General features: G+C 41.7%; 1 protein-coding gene across 1 annotated transcript in view; it reads right to left on the bottom strand.

Annotated features, from left to right (window-relative positions):
* Positions 1 to 1,136: 1,136 nt before the first annotated feature.
* NTRK2 (neurotrophic receptor tyrosine kinase 2) overlaps positions 1,137 to 11,699 on the bottom strand; it is a gene marked incomplete at its 3' end in the record, with an annotated part of 203,201 nt that continues 192,638 nt past the window's right edge. Inside the window, exons 17-18 of the mRNA XM_082013507.1 lie at positions 2,183 to 2,341; positions 1,137 to 1,322 (exon numbers count right to left, since the gene is read on the bottom strand). Coding sequence (XP_081869633.1) covers positions 1,137 to 1,322; positions 2,183 to 2,341 — 345 coding nt within the window. The remainder of the gene's footprint in view (positions 1,323 to 2,182; positions 2,342 to 11,699) is intronic.

Below are 11,699 nucleotides of genomic sequence, written 5' to 3'. Positions count from 1 at the left end.
CTACTAGGATGTACTACAAGATGAGTGATAGTTTCTGCACAAAGGGCATTAATCGACAAAGACCATGCACAGTTTTGCTTGCACGGTTAAAAAAAAGAAAAAGGACTGAGGAAGGAAGGGATATGCTGCTGGACAAGCACAGTATAAGATACACCTGCCTCAGCATCTACAGCTTGTCCTATCTTATCAAAATCCTTAGTTTCAACATGTGATCCTGAAACTAATACTGTACATTAATAAGCCTAGCTTCATCCTTTATTAAAAAAGACTAGCTGGAGAACATTTTTATACCAGTGGCATGACAATACCCTACTAGAAGACAAAATAAGGGCATGTGTTTAGTTTATCATGTTGTAACATAATTGAGTGCAGTGCAGGCAGCTTCTTTTTCCCTTTTACTTGTATCTGGCAATGAAAGGTGCTGGCAGAGCACTTCCTTGAACAATTCCTTTAGTCCTCAGAAAGACTCTTCAGGGAAAGTGCTAAACGCCCTCTTGCCTTCCATCAAATCATTTCGGTGTTCTTTTTTGTGGGGTTGGATGCCATCTGATCCCCTAGTTCCTCCAGATAGTGTATCACACAAGACTGTCTTCTTTCCATCTGGCTTTATCTCTGCAAGGAACATGCTTCATGTAGCATTTTTTCCACCCACATGCCGAAGCAAAAAAAATTGAGGTGAATCCATAGAAACTCCCAGTAGCTGTACAGCAGAAATCACAAAGTTTGAGTCAAATATATTTTTCCCTTTTTTTCATCCACATCAAAGGCATGATTACAACAAGGCATTGTTAGTTGTGGTGGGCAAACTGAAGAGTCTGCTGATATAACAGAACAGGTTTTTAAGGCCTTTGTCTATGCAGAGTTACAGTAATGCAGAAGCCAAATCGATTAGAAAGACAGGAGAGAACAAAAAAATGATAGAAACTGAAGAGAGAGAGAGAGGAGATACACCTCAGTAATGTCTAAAAAGTCAATACTGTGTCTACAGATGGAGAAGTGCACATTGCTTGCCCTTTGAAAGCTTCTCCGCAACTTTGTCATTAATACTGTCAAAGTTAAGAACACATTTTAATGGAGTTCAGCGGCAGTTGAACACATTCATTCCCGCAGCCCATGAGAAGAAATGCTAGGAGACGTTAGCCTAAAATATCCAAGTAGACTGGAGATGCCTTGGCCAAGTTCTGGAGGAGGGAATGGATTTCTTTGATGTTGAGCCTCATGTGAGGTTCCCGTTGCCAACAGCCCAGCATCAAGTCATACACTTCCTTGGGGCACGTACGAGGTCGCTGCAGGACTCGGCCCTGAGTGATGCACTCAATCACCTACGAGAAATCACAGGGAAAGATTAGCACAGCTGTTGCAACTACATGGGGGTCATCCAAGGAAGAGTTAACTGCTCATCGCCACAGCAGTCTCACTGGTGCCAGTCACTCAGCCAACTCTGCCAAGGGCTGTGTTTCCAGGTAGACGCATGAGCAACAGGACGCGATCTGGAAAAATCACTGTAATGTAAGTTATCAAGGAGCAGTAACTTCACTGCCGTTAAGTTCACCCACGGTGGCCATTCTACACATGAGGAAATGATATCCAGGAAGTAATCTGATACCTCCTCCCTCTACCCATCTATCAACCTCACCTCATCTCAGAAGGAGGCTAAAATTTCACACTGCTCACACAGAGCATCCATGCCTCTCCCTCCCTTCCTCCCTGAACTTCTGAGTACCACTGTGGCTAATCTCTGGAAAAGGGTTACTCGTGACTGTTTGGAAATCAAGAGTTCTCCAAATTACTACAATTCAAGAATGGTTTGGACAACCACTCTGCAACAATGACATGTAGGATATGGAATTGAAATCACCCAAAGCCCATTCAGGAGACAGCTGAACTCTTTTTCATTGCCTCATGCTTCTTCTCAATACCCAGAGCAGACTCTATCCCATACAAAGGAAAAAGCTAAATTCCAATTGGTACAGTTCTGCTTGGGCAACTTCCATCCACCCTGGGGAGAAAAGGGTGAAAAGAAAGAAATTCAACCACAAAGTTCATGCAATACCATAAATATCTGGTATCAGGGGTTTTCCCTTTACTAAATAAATCTGTTGCTCTCCCTTCTCCAGAGAAGCTACACCAACAGTTAACGTGCCAGCCTTCCCAATGCAGTTTGAGAATATATTACACACACCTCGTTGTTTGAGAGCTGATACCATGGCTGTTTGCCATAGGTAAAGATTTCCCATAATACAACTCCCAGGCTCCAGACATCACTTTCTGTGGTGAACTTCCTGTACATGATACTCTCTGGAGGCATCCAGCGAATGGGCAGCATGGTGTGACCCCCAACCTGAGGAAAACAAATGAAACAGTCAGAAATAATTCCTCCAGATCCCCACAAGGAAGAGTATGAAGACGTTGAATAAGGAGAATCCATGGTTTCTTTTTTTCCCATCTGATACCATTCACTTCGAGGATCTTCTAGTAACTAGGGATTCATGGTCCAAACTGCTCTCCCCACCACCAACAATCACTACCACGATAGGTTTCTCAACCAAATCTTCAAAGACATTCTTTCTGAAGTGCAAACTCATCTTTAACATTTACTTGGCACACCCTACCTAAGCAACAGGAAGTTCTATAAAATTCTTAATTAATTCAGCCTACGAACCCACTTTAAATTAGGCCAGTTTTACTCCCAATTTTAACACTCAGGAAACTAAAAAAGATTCATGAAATGAAATATGCACTGATGATTATTCTAGAAACTCAGGGATATCAACTGAAATTCATGAAGACACAGTGGTCTGACTGCACGACACAGTAAGATCAGGATCTGTATGGTTTAATATCCTAATTTTGAGTGAATTAAAGCAATGCTATTTTCTATTGATAATTTCCAAAGTTAATGCATCAACTTACTTTGTTTCACATTAACTACCCAGTCCTACACAACTTTAAGAAAAAATTCAGTCCTTTGGATATATTTTCTTGATAATAAACAACTTATAAGACATGGACTCCTATCCCAAATTGACTCATGTTGAATGGGATCTTTCATAGAATGAATGCCATTCTGAAAATCTCTTAGAACATTTTTCATTTCCCCCAGAATCCTATACTTCCTTAAAAATAGGCTTCATAAGCTGAATTTAAATTTTTAAAAATCTCTTCTTTCCTGTTTCTAAACAATTTATTGTTCCTGATATGTCCCATTCTGATTGGATCACATCAATGAAGAAATCCACTCAAGTACTTTTAAAATAGTGTAACTGCTGAGATACTGTGATATAGGTATATAGATATTCTGATTACCTTTGCATCAAGACAGCTGCAAATATTTCCAAGTGAGTCAAAAAAAAAAAAGAAAGCTTTTTCAAAGACATCTAACTTTTGATTAACTGTCATTTTCCTGTCTGAAAATGTATTTAGCTATGAAACCCCAACTGCACTTTCAAGATTCTGTCAATTCGAAACATCATTTCTCCTTGTGAGACTTTACATTTGTTGTTATAAATAATGCCCTCCTTGTTCTCATGTTGAAACAGCAAATGGAAGGAAAACCCAACAGAAGTTCAGTCAGGGCTCACATTATTTCTAAATCACATAGAACATCCATTTCAAGCTATTTGCCAGTCATTCAGCATTAGCACAGCATACCAAAACCACAGCTACGGCTGTGAAAGCTCAACCCTGTTCCATGCAGTGCCGCAAGTCAACACTCGCTACTGACTCCATAAAAACAGAAAGTCATGCTAAGACTTTCATAGACTTGGTCTGTTAGTAGGCTCTTCTTCTCCTCCCCCTTCAAGAGATGCCACGCGAGTGATGGAGGAGTACTTTTTGTCAAGATGTGAATGAAAGGCAGGGCTCACAACTTCAGTTCCTGGCTAGCTTGTGGATCTGCTTCTGATTCAATGCAGATTGCTGTGCAGAGCAATTCACACAGAACTGCTGTGCACAGAGCCATTCAAAAGGGGACCCAATTCCTGCAGCTTTCCACCTAACTTAAACACATACACGTAAGCTCTCCACTGACAGAGAATGGATTCACATTTTTAAGCGCTTCACTGAATTCAGCCCATTCACTTCTGTGTTACAGTTTACCCCTCTGGCAGGCAGAATGGCTGTAAGGCTCTTGGGCATCAGTATTTTTAATCATCTTTGAAAAGTCACTCGATGTGGAGAGTTTGAAGTAACACACTAACACACTGAAATGCAAACATAGCTTCAGTTTCCTACCTTATCATAATCTAAACTGACAGGGCAACCAAACAGCTCCAAACCACCACTTTTACCCCCATCTTGAGAGGTATTTCATTAGAAAGTCAGAAAAGTTGCATCAAATATTAAAATGACTCTTAGATCTGCTCGTCATATAGCCTCTGCTACTTTTTTCAACAATTTCTTTGATTCTTTCCTTAAAAACTAATAAAACCTATCAACAATAAAATATGTGTATTTGTTTTTCCTTATTTGTCACATCTTTCATTGAGAGATTTTGAAAAAAACAATTAAAATAAAAACTACTCTCCAAATCTTCTTTTCCCATGGTTCCTTGCTACAGAACCAAGTGTATTTGTGGTAGGACTCTACACTTGGTTTCCAATGTCATTCAGTAAAATGAATGACACACCTCTAGAGTGATGATGATAAATTGCCACCAAATGACTGCTCTGCGATGAACTGATCTGTAACATCACAGACCTAGTTGTCTCTTTTTGCAGTCATAGCAAGACTGACTCATTAGTATTCACCTCACCATCTCACCAAGAATTTGATTTACAGATAAGCACGAGCCACAGGGCTCTTTGGTGTTCTTCCCACATCATCTTGCCTGAAGCTGTGTCCATTTCGGAAGACTTCACTGGGCAGAGTACTTGTCCAGAACTGAGAAGTCCTCTCTATCAGATCTCTATCTCCATCTCTATCATTGTCAGTATCAAGCATTTTAGGCAAAGTTACTTCCAATGCCTCAGCATCTTTGTGAAGATAATATTTAATGCCTTGTGCGTATGCTTTAATAACAAATGCAAGTATTACACAGCTCTCACATATCATCAGCATTCTGTAGGATAAAGACCCTGCTATGCACACTGTAATTGCAGTGCTGCTTGATACACATAATTTTAAAACGGTTGTGTGCTAAGCAGACTACAGTTGCAGGTAAATAACACTTTTATATTCAGTCTGACTAAGGTTATGACAGGTTTAAAAACATTACAGTTTTAACTCAATATGCTATCATTTTAAAATCCATACTGTAGCTGTAAAAATGACCATTTTATGTATACAAATTAGGGTATATTTTCTTGATGCTTACCTGAAAGCAGCTGCATTATGATGGTTCATTTTTATTTAGAATTGCACTTCTACAGGTCTTTTCTGGGACTTAAGTACGTGCTTCTGAATGTCAGTTTATGAGAGCAAGCACTCCCTAGCCCAGCTGTAGCCTTGTATTACGTTCACTAGCTGCTTTTACTAGCAATATTGGGCTAGAATCTAAACCAGAAAGCCTGATGAATTAGCTTCTGCAATGTGCAAAGTATCCACAAGGAGGAGACTGCTATGCCACGTCAGTGAACCATGATGTTCTCCAAAGCAGCAGTTCCAAGGGGAAACCGCCACACTGTTCCAGGTATGAAATGCTGCACTTTCAAAAATACAATGTCATTTCACTTATCGCCACTTTCAGCACTCATCTTTTACATGAATTTAGAACTTTGAAAGGTGCCAGATAAGCCAACCTTGAACATAGCTGTCATCTATTTGCAAACATCAAGCTTCAAGGATTGCTGTAGAAGACCATGTCTTAGCGTTCAAGCAGGGCATCTAGTTCTATGCTAAAGTTTGTTCACTTCTTGGCTTCATATGTTCCGTAACCTGCTTCACAGGTACTAGGAAATGGTGAGGCTTGTCTAATGAAGGAATCTCGGTTTTAAGAAGGAAACAAGGCCTATAGTATGAAATTCTATGGAAGTTGATTTCTGTTGCCCAAGTGCTGCACATATCCATCCATCCATCCATCCATCCATCCATCCATCCATCCATCCATCCATCCATCCAATGTAAACCCAGCTTTCCCGCACATTAATATTACTGCTACAGAGGAAAACCCTCAGCTGATTGACATACAGCTAAGGCATATAATCACTGCAATTTCCCTATGCCAATTAAAAATGCATCTGTTGATACCCTGCCCTCGCCACTGTTTCAATTTCTACTGGCCAACGGCCATGGGAACCCAAAGCCCTGTGCTCAAAGGTTGTGAGCAAATGGGTATGCTCTCTTACAAAAAACAAGCAAATGAAGCCTTGTGCTCCTGCTGGCAACAGGAGGCTGTGGGTGGAGGTGGGGGAAGCCAACCTACAGAGATATGGAAGAAACAGGATGTATGTGGGGCTGCACAGATAAGATGCAAGCCACGGGCTGGGGAAGGCAGAAGAGATAATGTTGCTAAGATGACCACTCAATCAATTCACACCAGGTTTACGCCTTACTCATTTCTACCATGAGAGGGAGGGCTGGATGGATTGGCCGCATTTTTGCAATGAATGCCAGCTGCAACCTGGTCGTACCACAGCAGCACTGGGGGCTGTGGTGCTGAGGGTACAATAGAGGGCTTTGGGGCTCCGGGGCCATGCAGTAGGGTGCAGCAGCGGCTGACCAAAGGACAGGACAGGGACTAGCCAGAACAGGGAATAGTCTCGCTTCCTGCTAAATGCTGGTGGTCTTATTTGGAGGGGCTCCAGCACTCCTGGAGAGGACGTCAAACCCAATCCCCAGCTTTTGCAGGCATTGTATTACATAACCCTTTCCCCATTTTTTTTTTTTTTCCAACTTCTGGCTTTAAGTAGTTTGATTACTCTGAATTCATGCAGTAAAAAGCACAGCAACCAACTGCATAGCCTTGGAAAACAGACTTCCTCATTTACGTTCAGCGTTCCCAGGTTCCCACGATTCCCAAAGAGTGACATTGCAATAATGTGTCACAGCGCTTTGTATATTCTCTAAAGACTAGTGATGCTTTTTCTGCCAACAGGATAAAAGTAATCTTTTTACTTTGTGAGCCCAATGAACCTGAATGACTAACCCATGGGTTTCAGCCCTGATCCTGCTCAATGCCCTGTTTGGCTTGACTGCTGCATCTCTCCAGAGCCTTGCCGATCTCAGACCTTTTCCAATTTCAAGGTAGTCTTGAAAGCAGCAACACAGTTCAGCATATGCTTAAATTTACTGTCATGTGACAAGCATATACTCAGTCTCCTTAATGCAACAGGATCTTAGTTTGTCAAACCAGAACCAAGCTGTATGTTTTGATTCATTTGTTCACCCTCTCCTAATAAAGCATCCTCTGTAGCTGTGGGATTACAGAATTGTAGGGTAGCTTTCGCTATTTATGTTTTGGTCTTCTGACTTGTTTCCCCATCTCAGAATGATATAACTGCAAAGAAATGTTCTCTGCAAAAATTATCATGTCTTATGGCTAAAACTGAAAAATGTCTCCTCTCTTAGTGAACATCTGCTCTTTCCCCCTCATAAAATGCTGGCAAATTTTTCTCTCAGCACAAGAAAAAAATCAATAGTTGTTATTTTCATTTCTGCCATGCCCTGGCCTTGCAGATGAAGTCAATGTCTCCTCTTAAAATATCATCAGTCCTGCCATGTCCACTTGCAGAAAAGCAATATATTATTTTCACAGTCATAACAAGCCATACTACTCCAGCACATGAGGTTTCTGAATTATGAAATAAAGCAGATTATTAGCCAATAGTTAAAGATGTGTCTTTTCCTTTTCACTTTTAACCCTACTTTAGTTCATCTGTATTCAAAAGGGGCTTATGTCTAAAGTTCTTAATTAATTCTACCAGTGTTCTTGTCAGAAAACTGAAACAATGTCTAGAACAACATTTATTACACTGTAAATTCTCTCTTCAGTTGTGCAACATCGGTTCAATACTGTGTGTCAACTTTGTGTTGCTGGAGATAAAAATCTTCTCACTAGCCTCTATGAAACCATGGGCAGTATGGAGAAGATGAAGAAACACTCAGAGTTTCAAATAATGCAAGAACCAGAAGACAACAAATTAAATTTTTAAATGGCAGGTTCATATCAAACAAAAAGAAGCATCCTGTCACATAACGTACGTTGCCTGTGGAACTCATTCCCACAAGATACTGCCAACCCCCAAGGCTTATCTGGGATCAAAAAGTGATTAAACATGCTCATGGAGGATAAAATCTGACAAGGGCTATGAAACACAAAGATAGCATCTCTGGCCCAGGAAACACCTGAGCTGCAGAGGGCTGGAGGCTAAGAGAGTATATGAAGGAAATATTAATATTAATATATGCTTAATCAGTTTGAAACAGTTTTCATACTGTTCTGCAGGCACTGGTTACTCACAGTGACAGGTTCCTGATGGATCTCGATCCTTGATGGATCGAGAACTGGATAAGCAATAGAGCTCAAAGGGTTGTGGTCAGCAGCACAGAGTCCAGTTGGAGGCCTGTGGCTAGTGGTGTTCCCCAGGGATCAGTACGGGGTCTGGTTTTGTTCAATATCTTCATCAATGACCTAGATGAAGGGTTGGAACGTTCCCTCAGCAAGTTTGCTGATGATACAGAACTGGGAGGAGTGGCTGATACACCAGGTGGCTGTGCTGCCATTCAGCGGGATCTGGACAGACTGGAGTGTTGGGCAGAGGGGAAGCTCATGACATTTAACAAGGACAAGTGTAGAGTTCTGCACCTGGGGAGGAACAACCCCATGCACCAGTATAGGTTAGGGGTTGAGCTGCTGGAAAGCAGCTCCATGGAGAAGGACCCTGGAGTCCTGGTAAACAATCAGTTATCCATGGGACACAAATGTGCCCTGGTGGCCAAGAGAGCCAATGGTGTCCTGGGGTGCATTAAGAAAAGTGTGAGCAGCAGGTCGAGCGAGGTTATCCTCCCCCTCTACTCTGTGCTGATGAGGCCTCATCTGGAGTATTGTGTCCAGTTCTGGGCTCCCCCATTCAAGAGAGAGAGGGAACTTTTGGAGAGAGTCCAACGGAGGACTACGAGGATGATTAAGGAACTGGAACATCTCATATCAGGAAAGGCTGAGAGACCTGGAGCTGTTTATTCTGGAGAAGAGAAGGCTGCGAGGGGACCTTATCAATGTCTATAAATATCTACAGGGTGGCTGTCAGGAGGAAGCAGCCAGCCTCTTTTCAGTAGTGCCCAGTGATGGGACAAGGGGCAATGGGCATAAACTGCAGCACAGGAAGTTCCACCTCAACATGAGGAAAAACTTCTTTACTGTGAGGGTGACGGAGCACTGGGACAGGCTGCCCAGAGAGGTTTTGGAGTCTCCTTCTCTGGAGACCTTCAAAACCCAACTGGGTTTATGTCAGCTATTTTGGCTTGTTCACAGACTGCCTGGATGATGCTGGGAAAGTCATGTCAAGTCAAATCTGGCATCTACTGACTGCCTGAAGAGAGTTAAGAGATGTACTCTCTCCAGCCAGAAGCATCAAGAAGGCAGAGCAAGGTTTCATGAATTCGAAGGAAGATCAATAATCTTACAAGTTCAGAGAATTAGCAATTGCTCTTTTCTGTGAAGACTTATCTCTACTTGCCTAAAGAGCAAGGGAGAAGTATGATCACAGCCACAATCCTGATCTGTCTTCAGTGCCCACACTGGGAATGTCTACACTGATAGTGTCAACATGCGGGAGAAAGATGGACTTCACAACTCTATGAGACTTATACTCTGAAGCCGTTTATCTTCTTATCTGACTCCAATATATATCATAATTTTTGTTTAGTCACCACACACACACTCATGATTGGTTACAGCTTGTTACACACATTATTGCAACTGGCTATATACAAAAGGTCACGCGCTGTCCACGTGCCTCTCACACAGTCGGGATTCGCTGCCTGCAGGTGTCCACGTGCTCCTTTGCTTCCTCTTAGTTGTTTACCACAGCTCCCTCTCCTCAAGGCTGAGCCCTGCAGGTGTCCAGCTGTTTACCAGCTTCTCAACGCCACAGCTCCTTCTCCTTAAGGTCAAGCCGTGCAGATGTCCCAACATCAACAGGCTAATCTAAGTCTATGCAGACACATACCCACATTGGCAGGAACCTGAGACAGGCTAAATTATAATGGTCCGCAGCCAGATGCTAATAAACAAGGCAAAGGAAAGGTCCTTATGCTCATTTTCCTTCTCTTCTGCAGCCTTGATGATGTTTTCTGCTTCTCACTTTCTCTGGGCCATAATTTGTTTACGTATACTTGAAAACAAAAGAGAAAAGTTTCACTAAAATAGAACAGAAAAATTCTCAGTTGTTTTCCATCCATGAATTCTAGTTTTTGTCTCCTCATTTGTACCATGACTTCACTCTGTGAGTTGAAACAGGCATTTGCTCTGAAATGAGGCATCCATCAAACAACACGCAACATGATCATTAAAAATACAAGTAACTGCTATTAAAAAAATAATTAAAAAAAATACTCTTTCCTATGGAGCTTGCAAAATTCTAAGTTGTTCTAAGTTGTTCTTATCAAATTCATATGTTGCGTTATTCCTCAAGCCATGCTTAAAATATTGTTCTTGGACACAAGAGCCAAAGTGTAGCCCAAGCAGTGATGAAATCTTTTTATAGCTCTTGGCTGAATTCCTACACTGGTGTAAAGGGAGAATTTACACCAGCAGAGGGCTTGGAACCACAAATTTAGTTTTTGGTTTTGTATTTGGTTTTGTTGTTGTTGGTTTTTTTTCCTTAATTCTTTTCAGTGCCTGTCTCTACCCTCAGCACTGTCATTTTCCATTTGGGAAACATTATACTGTATTGTGTACACAATGGCTCTCGGAATTCACATGATTACATTTGTTTAACACCAACACTGAGCTGTAAATTCTTCCTGTGATGCTGAACCATCTTTCTTTCTGCCTCTAAAACAAGACCAGATAATCTCCTGACATGTAAGCATTTGCAGAAGTCAGTCTAGTAAGAAATGCCCCCTAAAATTTCCCTGAGTGGTTCCATTCCCTGAATGGCATGTCATCAGGGTGGAAGTTTGGCTTTCTGACATAAAGCCTGTTGAACCTGCTCATTACTATGCAAACCTGGGGAACAGAGGAAGATCACAGAGACCTTTCAAAGGACTCTGCACCAGCATTGCTACATTTCAGGTAAGGGTTCCCTGAAGGTTTAATACATATGGATTTCCACACCATGGATTGTGCAACTCTCTGTACTCCTCACATCCTTCGCTAAATGCTAGTGGTGTGTGGACCAAGGAGAAGAGGTGGGTGGGAAAGAAAGCCACAACTATACCTACTCTTCCTGCTTTTTCCTCACACATTTTGCAGCTCCCAAGGGAGCTTTCTGGAAAATCTTCTACTTCCTCCTAGGATGTAGTTACTCCTTACTGTAATCGTGCAGTATTGAGGTGATTCCTTCCTCATGCATGCTCACCTTCCTCTCTGGATGAATAAGAATCCTACTAAACACTGAGTCCTCTGATCGCTGCAGTGCTGTAATACTGTGATTAATTAAAAATCAACACATAAACGTAATTTTAATTTCACTGCTTAAAGTAGGATTTGCAGTAAAACAGAGAGCTCAAGCATTAGATGCCCCATTTTTTTAAAAACAGATTTCAATTTTACACCAAAGTAGTTAGGACAGTCGTCTAATTTTTTCAGATCTCTATTG

Source organism: Phaethon aethereus (assembly GCF_964289735.1).
Source record: "Phaethon aethereus genome assembly, chromosome: Z".
Lineage (NCBI taxonomy): Eukaryota > Metazoa > Chordata > Aves > Phaethontiformes > Phaethontidae > Phaethon > Phaethon aethereus.
Note: the sequence above shows the minus strand (reverse complement) of the source record. Positions and strands in the feature narration are given on the sequence as shown.